Source organism: Eptesicus fuscus, chromosome 2 (genome assembly GCF_027574615.1).
Source record: "Eptesicus fuscus isolate TK198812 chromosome 2, DD_ASM_mEF_20220401, whole genome shotgun sequence".
Classification (NCBI taxonomy): Eukaryota; Metazoa; Chordata; class Mammalia; order Chiroptera; family Vespertilionidae; genus Eptesicus; species Eptesicus fuscus.
In genome coordinates, this window is record NC_072474.1 from 48048809 (window position 1) to 48065498 (window position 16690).

Below are 16690 nucleotides of genomic sequence, written 5' to 3' on the forward strand. Positions count from 1 at the left end.
CAACTCACTGCGTTTGCTTGACCTCAGGACATCAGCATTTCCCCCAAAAGCTGTTCTTTGCAGTCAGCTTTGCAGGCCCCTCCGCGCCTTCTTACCCTCTAACTGAAACCAAGTACAGCTAAGGTGCCTCGACTTTCCATTTTATACATCACCGGCCTGGCTCTCTCCTCTCAAGCCCAGACTCATATATTCACCTACCTACATGCCATCTCCACTTTCATGTATAATATGCTTCCCAAAGTTAACATATCTAAAACTTGTTTTAGATCATCTCCACAAAATATGCTTTCCATTTCCAATGTTCCCTTTCTCAGTAAATGGTAACTCATACCTTCCATTTGCTCACGCTCCAGAACTTGGAGTTCTTGACTCCTCCCTTTTATTTTCTTGCTTCTGTATCCAACCCAATAGTACGGTTTAGCTTTACTTTTAAAATATATTTGGAATCAGATACTTCTCAACATTCAAACCCCCTTACTAGTATTTCTAGCCTGCCTTATAATCTGACTAGGGGCCCAGTGCACAAATTCATGCACCTTGAAGGGAACTGTGGGCTGCGAGGCTGCGGTGGGCACAGGGGCGGGTCTTGGCCCATCCTCCAATGCCCCCGCCTGGCCCCTCCCACTGCGGCCCCCAGTCCCCTGTCTGCCAGCAACCCCGCTCCCAAACCCTGACTGCGCAGAGCAATTGGGGCTGCAGTGGGTGCAAGCGGCAGCTGCTGCCCCGATCGCCCCCCAGGAGCTGGGGGAGGTGGAGAAGCCCTCAGGGGCAATTGGGGCTGGCAGCTGCCGCTTGCACCCACTGACGGCACCGAACAATTGGGACCAGCGCTGGGCACTGGTAGCAGGTGTGAGCACTGGCTGGGGATGCAAGTGGGGCTGGCACTGGCAGTGGGTGCGAGTGGCAGCTCTGGTGCCAGCAGCAGGGGCAAGCAGGGCCATCGCCAGTAGCGGGTGCAAGTGGCGGCTGCCAGTCCTGATCGCCACTCAGGAGCAGGGGGAGGTAGAGGAGCCCTGAGGGGCGATCAGGGCTGGCACTGGGCTATCTGGTGCAGGCAGTGGGTGCGAGTGGGGCCGGTGCCGGCAGCAGGTGTGAGTGCCGGGCGGTACCATGGCGCATGGGAGCAAAGAATTTTCATTAACCACCAGAGTCTCACCTCAATGACAGCGACTGGTGCCCCGCCTTGGTCTGGTGCCCCCACTCTCCTGCTCCACAATCCTGCTGCGGCTGATGCCCGCCATGTTCTATGCGTGCCCCCTGGTGGTCAGTGCACATCATAGCAACTGGTTGTTTGGTTGTTTGGTTGTTCGGTTGTTCTACCGTTCGGTCTGTTTGCATATTAGCCTTTTATTATATAGGATTATAATCTCTTCAGTGGTCTTCCCATTCTGTTCCTGCTCCCTTCCTACCACTACATCCAAAGTCAGTTCTTACAAAAGAGTGATCACTTTTTTAAAAATTTAAATCATATCATATTACTTCTCTAATGAAATAATTTTCATTTTACCCAAATAAAATTCAGAAAACTCTGAGGCTCTGTGTGTTCTGACCTTGCACTCTCCTGGAGTTCATCTTATACCACTCTCTCTAGTTCACTGTGCTCTGGCTATACTGGCCTCTTTTGACAGTTCTTAAAATGTCAGAATCTTACTTCAGGGCCTTTGCACATGCTGTTCCTTTAACCTGGAACACTCTTCTTGAGATAGCAGCTTAAATATCTCCCTCACTTCATTTGAATCTCCATTCAAATATCACCTTCTGAGAGAGGTTTTCCCTACACAATTTGTCTACAACAGCGAGTAGCACCCCTTTGCCCATCACTTCTTCCTTTGCCCTTAACACTGTGCAGTATTTAATGCTAATTGCTTAGTCCGCCTGACATACTGGATGTGTGTTTGTGTGTGTGTAATTGTTTTTCATTCTTTTTTGAGCACCGAGAATCACTTTACTGCACACGTTTTAGGTGGTGGGGAGTCCTGGAGAGGGAACACACAGCAGGCTCTATTCAGGTGAGAGGCTCAGGGGCTGGTGCCGTGGGGCATGATCCTGGGGCCTGGGGGAGGCCCGGATGGTGGCTGCAGCTGCTACCTCTGCTGTTGCTCCTGTTGGAGCCTGGTTCTGATGGCCCTGGCCCAGCCTGAGTATCGTTGTAGATGGCTGTGATGATCCGATCCTTCTGATCCTTTTCATCCATCCAGCTACCGTGCATCTGCTCCAGCTTCCTGAAGGCAGCATAGTGCAGGCCAGTGCCTGCCAGCATGATCAGGAGGCGGTATCCCAGTACCCACTGGTCGTGTCTGTCTTGATGCTGCCTCAACTCTGGTCCCTGATGCCTCACACCATGAAACCGGGCCCAGCATTGTGCATTGGGAGGTGCCCAGGAGCTGTGTGCCTGATGAACAGACCAGGGATAGGCTATGGTTCCTGGAGACTTTGGGGGAGTTGAGAGTGGTCATAGTTTTGGGGGCTCTGTTCCAGGTTGAGCATTTGGCATGCTTCACTCAGCTCTACAAAGCAGCTGTGCCGGGCTGGGTTCCCAGGGTCCAGCCAGCATGCAGCTCTTCGTACTAGGAAAAGACAGCCTGTTTAACTTCTTCAGTGCTGGCATCAGGATGCACCCCCACCAGTTCATAGTAGTTACTGGGGCCAGAACACTGCCTGGTGGCCTCTACAAAGAGCCCAGTGGGAGGGCTGTGGGCCTCACCAGCTCAGGTGAGAATAGGTCAGACATACTGTCTACCATCAACTACTCAGAACAAAATACATCCCTCAGGAGAGTCAAAACCAGGAGAAGAGTCAAAATTCTTAATGTCAAAACGAGTGTAAAGATATCCAAGTACCAAGCACAGGGGCGGCACTGCAGCAGGTAGGCAGTGGTGGAAGGAGTCCAGGAAGAAGGGTATATTGGGACCAGTCTTCGAGCACTCTGGGGGCAAAGGGAAGGGGCCTGGCCCCATTAACTTGGGAAGGAAAACTGAAGCAGGCCCAGAGGACGCATGGCAGGTGGGGTCTCCTTGCTCAAGATCAGACCCCCTGTGTTCTGGACCTATCTACCTATCTTGCCTCTGACCCGGGCCCTTCTCCACACTGGCCTCAGTGTCTGAACAGCCAGCCACTTTAATTATTCTTTGTAAATCATCTGTCTTTCCTTAACTAGAATGTGAGTTTTATGAGGGGAGAAACTGTTTTCTTTTTAAGTTATATTCCTACTGCCTGATATGTGTTCAATTGAATATATGCTTTCCAATAACCATTAATATGCAAAATAAAACTTCACTAATTTGAAGTATATGGTATAATATGATTAATTTGAGTGCAAGATTCTTTTTCAATAGAATATTTATTTTCAAATTCAGAACTGAAATATGAGATACAGATACAAATATAAAAACAATGATGAATATGTTTATTAAATCCAAATAAATAATGATCACCCAAGTTTTATGTAAAATATATCCCCTTCATATTAAACTTAGCATATAATTCCATAAGTTATAGTTTGGTCCCTGATGGAAAAAGTAAAATTTATTCCTGAATTCATTGGGTATAACATGTTTTTATGTTCTTTGAGAAATAACTTTTCTAAATGAGTTAAATTGCCTTCTGAAAGAAAAAAAAAAAAGGCTCAACAATATTTCAAGAGCAATCCAAAAGATAAATAAAGACCTTTTTAGTTTAAACCTCAAATAATAAAATTTGTGATGACTAATATATTTCATAGAGCCTCCACAGTGAAGAGGGTAGAACTTGACATGTTAGAAGTGAACGTCAGGGGAATGAACTCTAAGATAATAAATCAAAGTCTTAGACACAGTCATGGCTCCACTAGGATTGGCTGTCTAGTCTGCAGGTTCTCCAGCACAAGGCTCCACCAGCTCAGGTGAGAACAGGTCAGACATACTGTCTACCATCAACTACTCAGAACAAAATACATCCCTCAGGAGAGTCAAAACCAGGAGAAGAGTCAAAATTCTTAATGTCAAAATGAGTGTAAAGATATCCAAGTACCAAAGGAAAGTTCAACATTTCAAGAGCAGGTTATTCTCAAAACAAGATATAAAATACAATAACTTCAATTCTTTTCTTGAAAAAAAATATACCTCTATTTTTAAAAAAAGATGTTTTATTGATTTGAGAGAGGGGAAGAGAAACATTGATGTGAGAGTGCAACATCCATCACTGCCTCCTACATGCACTTCACAGGGGACTGTGCCTACAACCCAGGAATGCACCCTCCCAAGCCAGCATCTCTTCGGTGCACAGGACAACACCCAATCAACTGAGCACTTAACAGCAAACTAAAATATTGTTCATTTAATATGAACAATATTTGCCCCCAAGGATGTAAGCTGTGATTTGGAGCATTTGACTACATAGATGACACCGAATCATCAATATTTTATTTTATTCCACACGTTTATCTTCATAATTAGTTGTGAAGTAAATAGTAAAATTAGTTTGTTTTCTCCAATAGAGGAAGTTACTCCTTATACCTATTTTTTTGCAAAGATAATATGATACAATTCTTGTATAACAAGACTTTGAGATCCTTGAATGAAGGACTAAATCTTTGAGTTCCTAATCTATACATTTATGCATCATCTAGCACAGTACCTTGTACAGAACAGGTGTTCAAAACACAACTGGTAAATGAATAATTCATTTACAAGAAGACAAAGTTTGATGCTCACGTATTAAAAGAAGAATATTTTTAGTCTGGTAATTCTGTTATATAACAGAAAAAAATATGAATTTTACTTTTGGACTAGCATCTTAAAGTAACTTTGTGTATTGATTTGATAGTACTAGCTACCCTAGCAAGCATATCCCCAAATTTCAATGGAACAACACAATAAATGCTTATTTCTTCTTCATGTAAAGCCTGATGCAGATTTTCATAGTGGGTGGGCTGCATCCCTCTATGTGGTAATTGAAGAAGTTAGCTCTTTCCATGTGGTGTTATGCCTTCTCCTGGGCCCTAGAAACTTCTTCATTCAGCAAGCATGTCAAACTCTCAGCCTGTGGGCCGCATGCCTCATTTGTTTGGTCTGTGTTAGTCTTTGAGTTTGACATGCTTGAGCTAAAGGATGGGAATGCATAGGCAATGAATATCTCTTGCTTAGCTGTTTTGGCTTGAAAGTGATGACACACTTTAGCCCACAGTTCATTGACCAGAATGAGACACATGGATCCACTTAGACGCAAGCAGGTGCAGGTCAGGAAATAGAATTCCTACCTGGGCACATGTTTCCCAGAGAAAAATATACAAAAGAATGGGAAATACAATTTTTTAGTAGACAGCAAGTTGTTTTTTTGCCAAGTTCCCCCCCCCCCCTTCATTTGTTTCTTTATAAGCAGAGGATATTGTTAAAGTCAGCATCCAGTAATAGCTTGAAAAATGTAGATTCCAAATATAAGGTAATCATATACAAATATAATATAATCATAGTCAGCTTGGCCAGTCTAATAAGCTTTTTAAAAAAAATGCAATATAATCTAAAAAAAAAATCTACATTAAAAGGATGATTTGGCTATTTCAGCAGGCCCACTATGAGGATGTAACTAGTTCTCAATTAACATGCTGTTGTCTAGTTTTCCTGAGTAGGGTCCAGTTTTGTTTAAGATGTGTCTGTGTTACAGCAGTATGGGAGTATAAGCATGCATTAAAGGTACCTGATGATAAATGTGTTGTAAAGTGATTATGATTCATAACCTCTTTTTCCCCACACATACCTCAGCTAGGAGGAGTCTTAGATTTGTAGAGGACTGAAGGGTGTGCCTCAAAGGTGTGTCCTTATTTCCTATCTGTATCATATAACTTTTCTATGGTGCTGACATTTTAAGCCTTCTCATCTTGGTGTAAAGGTATTTTTCTTAAACCTGAAAAGTGAGTCTAAAAAATGGTGGAAACTGCAACATGTGGGAGAGAGCACTCCTGGTTTCAGAGGTGAGAATCCCTGGATGTGGTTTCTTAGTCTTTTCTCAAGCAGACCCTCTTCATCACCCACAGGTCTTGGCATCCCTGCCTGGCTTTGTCCCATCTGGCTAGGGACCAACTTCCCAAATTTACCTTAGCAACTAGCTCCGCCCATGCTTAGGAGGCTGTTCTCAACAACCCCTTCCTGAGATGATACAGTGGCCTCTCAGAGCTCGTCTTTTTATGACAGTTCTATTGGACTCGAGGCTTTATTGAGGGCAAAAACTGTCCCCTCCTCCCTCCACACACATAAATGACCTACCACAGTGTCTGGCATATAAAAGAACAACACATATTTACTGAATGTACTGTCAGCCTAATTACCCAGCACTATCCTGGGTTCTGAACTGGGCAGCAGAATCTTGGAGCCAGAGGGACACACCCTGCGTGGTCTCCTTTCCAGCTAGCTAGCAGGCCTCCACAGAGGCTTAACTGCTTTCTCCAGTTAGTTCCGACTCCTTGCAGGCCAAACCGTTCAAGTCACACTCCAGCACCATCAGTCAATCCCTAAAACGTACTTGCAAGTTTGAACTTTAAAGTAATCCCTGTCCCCCAAACACTCTGGCTCTATCTCCTAGCTCCCTAAATATTGTATTAGGCCTTTTACTAGGCTCATGGTCCTTTTCAAAAAAATAGGAAAAAGGTGACAGTGGTGGAATTTGGAAAGAAGACAGGAAGGATGCAGGGTGGGAAATTCACTTAGTCCTCTTCATCATTCCCTAAGAAACTCCAGCCTCCTTGCCAGGCCTTGGTGCTGAACTGAGGCTGGTGGGAGGGAGGGGCTGTGCGGAGGATACCTTCTAGCAGAGGGAGACCCTCACTCATTCTGTGGCAGGTAGATCAGGAAGGAGCATCAGGACCACTGTCACCTCTGGCCTCTGCCTTGGATTGTCTTCTTTTCCTTCCAACTGGCGGGACTCATAGTGTGGATGCTCCTAGGGCTTCAAGGCCCTGCGAGTATGGGTAGCGGTAGCATCAGATGGGTGTCAGGCAACTGGAAAGAGCAGGGAAGGGAGGTGTGTCACAGGCAGCCTGACCAGTGGCTTGCCTGTGCGAACAGGGAAAAGGCGACCCTCTCCGGGGTGTCTCTCCCGCCCCCCCCGCCCCCCCTCCGCCGGAGACCTGCAGGATCTGACTGTCCCCTGTGACTCAGAGTTGTCCGGAGTCATTTTGACTCCTGCCCCGATCTTCCTTGGATAGCCCGCGCCCGCGTCCCACCTCGCTCAGCACATCCGGCCACGTCCCCTGCCCGAGACGCTGGGTGGCACCTCTCCCAAGACCCCCCCCCCCCCCGCCCCGCCAAGGTATGGAAGTAAATGTTAGCAAGCAACACGTCGCCTGCAAAAAAAAAGGGGGCGCAATAGCTAAAACAGCGGCACACGCATCACAAGAGGAGCCCGGCCCCCCCAGGTAAGTTGTTTATTCGCGGACGTTCTGGCGATCCTCCCTGGACGGCGGTGGCAGCGACAGCAACTGCGCCTCGGGCCGCGGAACTCCCCGCGCCCAGCCTTCCTCCGCCCGCGCGTCGCCCCTCGCCCCTTCCCTCCGCTCCCAGCCTCCTCCCTTCGTGCCCTCTCCGGAGCCACGCACACACCCGGAGACACCCTCCGCACTTGGCTACTCACACTGTGGCTTAACCCAGCCGCCAAGGCACGGTCACCCAAGCGGCGAGGGGGTGTGTGCGGGGTCCCGGGGAGGGAGCCAGGTGGGGCTGGGGTGGCTGGTAGAGCCCCCCCCCGCCCCCCCTCCACCCAGGCGCGACCCCGGCCCGTGTTCCTGCCCGAATCCCGGCCTGCCAGCCACAGTGACACCTGAGCAGGGCTGGGCGGCGCAGGCGGCAGGCCCGCGGGCTGGCAGCTGGGAGCAAACAGAGCGGGGGGCGGGGCCGGGAGGAGGGGCGGGAGGCGGGCGGAGCCGGGAGGCCGCCACCTGGCGTAGAGTGACGCGCAAGCCGGCCAATAAGCACCAGGGGCTCCGACGTGGGGGCGGGATCCGGGGGCGGGCCCCGCGTGGAGGAGGAGGCGGCCCGGGAGTGAGAGGCGGGGGCCGGGAGGAGGAAGGGGAGGAGGCGGAGGCGGGCGCGGTGGCGGCGGCGGCAGCGGCGGCGGCGGAGGGTAGGTTGCGCCTGGGACTGTGTCTGCCGAGCTCCGCGGCTCTAGCCTGTGTGAGTGAGAAGGAGCGGCGCGGGACGCAGAGGCGAGCGGGCGGTGGGACGTCTCCGGCGGCCGCGGACTTGCTGCGGTGCTCGGTGTGGGGAAGCAGCGGCGGGGACAGCGGCGGCGGCAGCAGCGACAGCAGCAGCAGCAGCAACAGCGGCAGCGGCAGCAGCGGCAGCAGCAGCGGCAGCAGCAGCAGCGGCGGGCGCCTCTCCGCCGCCGGGGACGCCGAGGCGCGGTTGGTGGCACTGACATCCGCGGCCCTGCCTCTCCTCTCTCGCCCCCGGCCCTCCCCATGTGATCGGTCTTAATCCCGGCTGTGTGCGCGCGTGGGGCTCCATTCCGCGGTGCCCGCTCTCCGTGCCTGGGTGGGTGCTCGAGTGTGCGCTTCTCCTCCCCATCCCCCTTCCCCAAGAATAAAAGAAGAACCGAGAGGCGTGCTCAGAAAATAAATAAATAACCAGCACACACGCGTGCCGGGAGCCGAGTCGGCGGGGCTGGTGGCGGCGGAGGAGGAGTGAAGGCGGCGGCGGCGGCGGCGGAGGAGGAGGAGGAGGAGGAAGAGGGACGCGCGGAGAAGGCAGTAACTTTACAGCCAGCTCAGAACCCAGACCTCCAGCGAGCGGTGTGCAGCGCGGCGGCGGCGGCGGCGGCGCTGAGTGTCTGGCCCGCCTGTCCGGTCGGGGTGTGCAGTCGGACGGACGAACGAACAGCGCGTCGCTGTCCCCGGGCGGCTGGAGATGTCCGAGCCCAAGGCAATTGATCCCAAGTTGTCGACGACAGACAGGGTGGTGAAAGGTAAGCGGCGCGCCGCGGTCGTCCGGGTGCACCGGGTGCCGCAGGCTCCCGGGCGGCTCGCCTCCCCTCCCCTCCCCCGCCCCGGGTTCTCTGCCCGCTCCAGCCGCGGACCTTCTAGGATATTGTGCAACCCTCGCCCCCCTCTCTCGCGCGCGCCCTTCCCCCAGGCCTCCCACCCAGGCCCACTTGGGGCATTTTTTGTTGACGGGGGCATCAGTTGGCAAATGGCTGAGCCTTGGGGAGGCGGCCGCGGGGGTGGCGGTGGCGAGAGGGGGCGCCCGGGGGGTGGTTGCTGGCAGGGTGTAGCTGCTGTGACAGAAATAGGAAGTGGGTGGCTGCTCACTGGCTTGCATGGGATCGGGTTTATGGTTTTCTTTTGCACAGGGAGGGGTGATTTATGGCTCTTAAAAAAATTAATACGGCGTTTTTATGTGGCGGTGGCTCTCCACAGACTGCCTGCCTCGGGCAGGGGTTCTCTCGGCGGCGATCCATTGCAGCAATTCCCTCCGCGCGCCCTTCCCCTCCCCCTGGAAGGGCCTGCACAGGACTCGCGAGAGAGCGGGAGAGCGTGGGGGAGCCCGGCGCTGCCTTCCGCGCGGGGCGGGGGCGGCCGCGGGCGGAGGGGGTGGCGGAGGGCACGCGCGCGGGGGCGGGGAGGCGGGGAACGACCCGAGCGTCCCACCGTCCCGGCCCCGGGATTCCCCCGCAGGCCCTGCGAGAGGCGAGAGCAGTTCCCCCAGCTCCCCCGCCGCCCTCAGCCTTCCCCCGCCGACCTGTCATTGCTCTCGAATGGTTCCCCTCTGGAGCACACCTCCCTATTGGTGCACTCGCCTCGCTGGCTTCCTCCGTGCCCGCCACCCCTTTCTTCACGGGCTATTTGATTCTCCCGGAGCCCGGGATCCTCTACGTCTGGCGGAGATGGCTCTGAGGTTTCTGGCAAAGAGAAGCTGGGATGCGTGGGGGGAGGCACGGGAGAGGCAGTGGTCCACTCTATCGCACGGGGGGGAATCCACCGCCCTTGTATTCCGTGGTGGAGTCGGGGAGGAACCGTCCTAGGAAACCGGGAAGGATGATACAACCGAGCAGAACCTCCAGGATTAAGTAGTGTCCCTCATTCCCGGGGTCAGAATGCAGAGCAAAGCAGGGCTGGGCGTGGGCTAGGCGCAGAGCGGGCCTCTGAAATTGGAAACTAGGCTGGCTGGTGAAGAGAGAGAGAATGAGAGAGAGGTGCTGGGGGGGGGGGGGGGGGAAGTTAGAGGTGTAGAACAGAGAGATAGGCTCTTAAGTGGCCAGAGCTTGCAAGTAGAGTGAAGGCAATAAAGTCATTTGCATAGTGAGCCCTTAGGTGAAGTGCCCCAGCAGCCTAAAGACCATTAAATCAGGATTCTTGTGGGGCTTCAGAACTGTTCGTTGCTTCATTCGGATGTGCTCAGTTTTGGAAGTTTTGTGTTATGTGTTCTCTTGCTTATGGGGGAAAGTGTGGTCTCCTTTATAAGAAAAAGAGAATAAAATAACATTTTGTTTTGGTTATATTAAAATCATTCCTGCTTCAATGTAGTATTCATAGACCCATCAAAATAAGAAGGAGATACCTGAAAAAAAAATGACTGGAAATGGGACTACAGATGCACAGCTATTCTTTCTGCAGGCATGGATCCTCCTGTAAACAGTCAATTCAAGTTCATTCAAAAGAACTATGGTTTGTCTTAAGGCTTTCTGTTGACATTTAAAACAAGACCTTTTGCTAAAATATCAGAGAGTAACAAAATATCTCTCTAATGTGTGAAGTTTAGGTGTAACTCCAATGCATATGTGAAGATTACCTAGTTTCAAACAATTAATATAAAGCTTGCAATTCAAATGACAGCAGTAATCGTGTCAGCAATGAAAAAAATACTTATGTGCAAACACATAGATCACATTCCCTGTTTTAAATTACAAAGTGTGGATTCTACATGTAAATGTTAAATTGTCATCAAGTGACGAATGCAAAAAATAATTGTTTGTACATTCAGGCTTGGTGTCTTTACTAGTTAATGTGAAAGAGCCCATTCAACCATTCTGTGGCTGTTTGCCTTACTTTTCCCCCAGTGCTATAGTATAAATACAGAATGTCCCCCAAAATGGATACACACTTTGAGATTGTAAAGTCAGTGTTTTTTAATATATGGTTCATTTTCAGAATTTAAAAGAATCTACAGAAGTAAGTGTATGCATTTTTGGGGATACCTTGTATATTATGAATGGAGCTTTTCATCATAAGTACACCAATCCATAATTCCAAAAGTTTGCTCTATATACTTTTATAGAACTACAGTGCAAATGTGGTTAATAAACACAAAATAGAAAAGTTAATTTTACGTTTGTTTTGATAGGCCTCTTGATGTGAAATTCTGAATGTGAAATTGTATTTAAAGAAATAAGTTTTATTGGCGAATCCTGATTTTTAAGGTGGACACACTGCCACTGTTTTACTTACGCTTTCTTACAGACCGTATGTTATTGGCTTAAAAGCCATTAGCAAATGTTGGATTCAACATTTTGTCATAAGTATGATTTTTATGGTTAATTATTTGAGATGATACTCTATTTTGATGATCAGTCCACTATGAAATAGCAGTTCCCCTTGAATATGTATACAGATGCTTGGTGAGTACAGAGTACATGTATAATGAATGGAGAACATTACCAAACAATTTTTCATATTCATAAAAATTACATAAGACAGTTCACAAAACCATGACTTCACTCTAAATTTTGCTAGAACTTCATCTACGTGCTCTGAGATTGACTTATTCTTTAATGCAGGAAAGGGATTATCTTTGAGGAAATTTCTGTGCTCCTTACGCTTTATCTCCTTGTATCAAATGCAGTTAGAAGTATTTGCTTACATAGAGAAAGAAGAGTATTTGGATCATTATTACCATGGTGTGCCATGGCATTTGTTTACAGTTACCTTCATTAGAGTGAGCTGGTTTTTGTTGTGTAACAAATTTGCTATTTACAAATAAAGCTCTGCTTGTGAGTAGTAGTATGATTTTCTTGACTTGTACTTCCAGAATGCAACTTTAGAAAAGTAGGTTGAATTTAAGTTTCAACTAACTGTGATTTTTTCAGGTTTGCAGCACCTTCTCGAGTGTGTTCAGAGACCCTTATCAGTATTCTAAACCTTAGGAATGAAAGGAAATGGATGCAGCATTAGAGATGAAAAGCATTCTTTTAGATTACCTTGGAAAAGCTACTTCATTTAGCAAAACTAGCTGTTTCATTTAGATTGTTCTTGGATTAAAAAAAAAAGGAAAGTATAAAAATTCAGAGAAAACATCTTGGTAGTAACATTTGTTGGAAATTAGAATAATGTGATCCATTGTTTTACATTTACATTTTAAAAAAAGAAACATCCTATATAATAAAAGACTAATATGCAAATTGACCAAATGGCAAAAAGACCGGTCACTATGACATGCACTGACCACCAGGGGGCAGACACTCAACGCAGGAGCTGCCCCCTGGTGGTCAGTGCACTCCCACAGGGGGCGTGGCCGCTCAGCCAGAAGCCGGGCTCACGGCTGGCAAATGCAGCGGCAGTGGTGGGAGCCTCTCCCATCTCTGCGGCAGCGCTAAGGATGTCCTACTGATGGTCCTAAGCTGTCAGTTGGACATCCCCCGAGGGCTCTGGGACTGTGAGAGGGTGCAGGCTGGGCTGAGGGACCACCCTGAGAGCACAAATTTTGTGCACTGGGCCTCTAGGTGCATAATATAAGGCGAAAGATGGAGGGCATTAAATAGAAGAATAACTACTCCTTCCCTCCCCCGACATACTCAGTAGTCTGGTTTTTCTCTATAGTGATGCTCCACAGGCATTTTTTTTCAAACTTTAGCTCTCTTCATTGATCCTTGCCTGATTCTGCCTTTAATTCTTAGTCTGGCCTTAACATTCCCTGCTGGCTGTAGAACTTTGCTACATGACAATTAAATACTTGGAGGAAATGAAACTATATGTGATGAGTGCACTGCTTTGTTTCATCTGTTGCCTTTCCCTCTGTTCCCACTTATTTATGCATTCATTGGTTGTATGTTGTATGTGCCCTGATTGGAGATTGAACCCATCACTTTGGCATATTGGTATGATGCTCTAACCAACTGAGCTACCTGGCTAGGGCACCACTTCCTTTTTAAAATACAGTCATCTGGTGGGAATGATGTAGACACTGAAATAGATTTCAGTTTGTAAATTAAGTCTTTCGTCTTGACATTTTCAGCATTTTTAACCCATTTTATTCTATAATATTTCATCTGCTATATTCATACAGGCTATATTAATTGATAAGCCATCAATTATGTTTCATATACGAAGTCAAATAAAACATTTTATATTCCTCCATGGTGAGGTGTTCTGAATAATGTCTTAAATAGGTGGACTATTGATTGGAGGATTTAGACCTATTCCTGGGAGCTCAAATCCATTTTATAAATGTACACTCAGGTAGCTGAAGTCTTAGATATTAAAAAAATATGGAGGAAGCAGCAGTCACTTATTAAAATGATGTGTTTTTGGAATTTGATGAGTTCTTATTGATACAATCATAGAGAGGAATAGAACTTGGTGTTTTTCTTCTTTTTATTCCCCCAATCCATGCATTTGCCTCAGCAAAATATATTATGGCTCTATTTTAAAATATGGCCTATCTGACTTTCTATGAACTTACTCCTGTCTCTTGCAACTGGAAATTCTGCACCTGCCTGCCAAGAGCAAAACAAACAAATGGATATCAGAGGTTTATGTTAACAGTTGCCTTCAGATCATGACATACCACCTTACAGTGTTGTCAATTTCAGGTACTTTCTACAGTTGTGAAACTAGAAGAATGATGGTTGATGTTCAAAGACAGAATTTTATTCATATGGAGTTAAGTAAAAAAAATTCATCAGTTCTAAAATTAAAATATGTAGAGTCTCTTTCTACAACCCCAATTTTTCTTTTTTTGGGGAGGAGCTACTACTACTTCTGATATTAAATGTTTAGTTGTGTCTACTATGTAGCATTGGAATGTTTTGGAAATTCTAGTATGTCAGTGTCTAAACTATGTCTCCCAGGTTGCTGCATAAACTTGGAAGTTACATAACATTTTTTGTTGATGTGTGTATTCAAAGTTTTCATTTTGGAAGTATGGTCATTGAACCAGTGGTGCCTAGCTCGATGCCTTGCTTATTATGCACTGAATAAATTCTAACTGAATGATCTGGGCATTATAAAATTCTCACCTGCCTCCTTAAGCAATACGTGTAGAAAAATTATTTGATTATTTTGAGTATATTACATTAAGTTATGATTTGTTGTAAATGGTTCTATATGGTGACTGGTTGGTAATTGCTTCCTTCTCCAGCCATCTTAGGGAATGGAGGATGAGGAGACCTTAAAAAGGTGGCATAATGAGATTGAGAGCAGTTTTGTTATTTAGTCATTTGGACTGGCTTTGTGCCAGTTGAGTTTAAAAGGCTAAATCCTTTTCAACTTATATTAGCTTGAACTTGAAAGCTTCTTTCAGTTTTGTTGTATTTCTCCTTAGGCTGATCAATATTTGATAAGCAGAAAAAGGTATGTTAATCACTCAATGTTTGATTTTTTGGGTTATTTACGTATTTTAATTATTGTCCAGACTTGGACTTGAAGAGAAAATGACCTGGCAAATTTCATGAAAAAAAAAACACACACAAACAAAACTAAAACAAATGAAACCCTCTTCCATTATTTATATCTCAATTTATCATTTTCTGTAATGCTTTTGTAATCCAGAAATGAGCCTTCTCCAACACAACCTCCTGGCCCCCAAACGTCATTAGATGCTATCCAGCGGGAAGATATATGGGCTATGGAAAGTTAAAAAAAGTGGCACCAATTCTGCTGACACCTTATATTCTCCTAAGTAGGCTTTAAGCCATCCCTGGATATTTGTTTTTAAACATCTTATAAGCTATTCCATTTTATCAAATTAAAAGCACAATACATTCTCTTAGAATGACAGAACCTGAGTCAGGACTTCAAGTGTGTGTTATTCTTCTTCTTACTTTTGCTTTTTACAAACAAGGGAATCACAAGTGGTTTTGTGCGAGTGTGTGTGCGCGTGCGTGCACGCGCGCGCATGCAAGTTAAACCTGACATTGTTGGTCTGTTATGCATATTTAATGCTAATAAATTAAAGTACACAGATACCTGCTCTGTGTCGGTCTGATTATTTGCATGATAACAGTTTTCATTATTTAATTCTCACTATTCAAGCTGTTCAAACGTCACCTCCTCTGGGACTCATATCTCTTGATACCTTCAATTGGAGTAAAGGGACTCAGCTTCTTCATTCTCACAGCAGACACCCTGAATAGAGCATGTTGCTTTGACTATTTGTTTACCTTTCTGTCCCCGCCCCTTCCTCCTAGGAAGTGGAGAGCTCAGGAGAGTGGGGCCTGGTTCCATTTATCTTCAGCACTGAAGAATAGGCATTTTTTTGAAAATTCTTGGGTGGGTATGTTTTATTGATTTTAGAGAGAGAGGAAGGGCGGGGGAGGGTAGGAGAGAACAAAACATCAATATGAGAGCAACATCAATTGTTTACTGGGGATCCAATCAAAAATCCTTCAACCAACTGACCCACTGGGCCAGGTCTGTAGAATAGGCAACTTTATAGATAGTTGTTAAATGAATGAAATACCAGATGCAAGAATAAGAGGGATTTAAATTTCTCAATTATTGGGTTCTTTTCTATTTTGAAATTTTGTGTAATATAAATCATGAGCAGATCACAAACATCTGATGAGTTTCTTGATTTGTAAGTGCCAATCCTGTAGAAGAATTTTTTCACATGAGTTTTGAAATGCTGTGTTCCATTATTTGAAATTGTTTTTTTTTGCCAGCCTGCAGCAGCATACCTAGCAGGAGTGGCTTACCCAGGGAGTGCTTGGTTTTCAGTGGGTCACTGTCAGTTATAGGGTGTCAGTCAAAGGTGGGCGATGCTTTTTTCTCTGGAAGACTTGTGATGACTCCAGGTTGGGTGGAAGAGTGGGGGGTGGGGGGTGTAACTATTATGACAAGCATCTGGGAGGCCCAGATTGACTTTCGAAGTTATATTACTTACTTAGAGAAATGTGCAAACGGATAAAAGTTAATGCATTCAGGACCCAGAACAGAGATATACAACATACTGCAGGTGCCGATATTAGGTGTCTGTGTAACACAAACAAAAAATCTTCAGGCCCATCTCGTGATTTCAGGCTGCTTGTGAGTCAGCTCCCTGGATAGCATGTCTACATGGTGAATGTTTTGAGAAAAGCCAGCCTTGGGATGAGATCAACAGGAAGGCAGTATGCTGGGGCACCTGCTCTTAGCCCTGTTCTCACAGAGGACCATTGGACCTACATTGGCCCAGACTTGCTCATATGGCCCCCATTAAAGTAGGCCAGCCTGGGCTTTCCAAGCTCTGGTTTATGGGCCAGGATTTAATCTGTCTTCCTAGTGCAGAAATACTTTTCTTTTAGGGAGCTGAAGACTAAGGAAAGAATAGTTTCCTACATAAAATCTTATTAATGTCAACTTATGTTAATTTGCATTCAGCAACCTTTCTGTACCCCTCACTTACAATCAAAATTCTATTTCAGCACTCTGTCTCATTCCACATGCACTTCTAGACACGGATGTGGAAAATTCAGAGTATGTTAAAAAATAAGAATCTGCCCCCCCACCCCTATCCCCATCCCCAGTGCTTAA

General features: G+C 46.6%; 1 protein-coding gene, 2 long non-coding RNA genes and 1 pseudogene across 3 annotated transcripts in view; 2 read left to right on the forward strand and 2 right to left on the reverse strand.

The window, feature by feature from the left end:
* Positions 1-2018: 2018 nt before the first annotated feature.
* LOC103299806 (dnaJ homolog subfamily C member 4-like) lies at positions 2019-2957 on the reverse strand (annotated as a pseudogene).
* Positions 2958-3321: 364 nt separating this feature from the next.
* On the reverse strand, positions 3322-7826 carry LOC129151613 (uncharacterized). The gene is made up of 2 exons (XR_008558252.1): positions 7603-7826; positions 3322-6971 (listed from the first exon to the last, which is right to left on the reverse strand). It is a non-coding gene; the product is annotated as an uncharacterized LOC129151613 (long non-coding RNA).
* An 806-nt stretch (positions 7827-8632) lies between these two features.
* The window catches only part of PPP3CA (protein phosphatase 3 catalytic subunit alpha), a 332219-nt gene continuing 324161 nt past the window's right edge, over positions 8633-16690 (forward strand). Inside the window, exon 1 of the mRNA XM_008156649.3 lies at positions 8633-8931. Within this exon, the coding sequence (XP_008154871.1) occupies positions 8874-8931 (58 nt within the window). The 5' untranslated portion in view covers positions 8633-8873. The remainder of the gene's footprint in view (positions 8932-16690) is intronic.
* Positions 13855-15144, forward strand: LOC129151616 (uncharacterized). The gene is made up of 2 exons (XR_008558254.1): positions 13855-14530; positions 14729-15144. It is a non-coding gene; the product is annotated as an uncharacterized LOC129151616 (long non-coding RNA).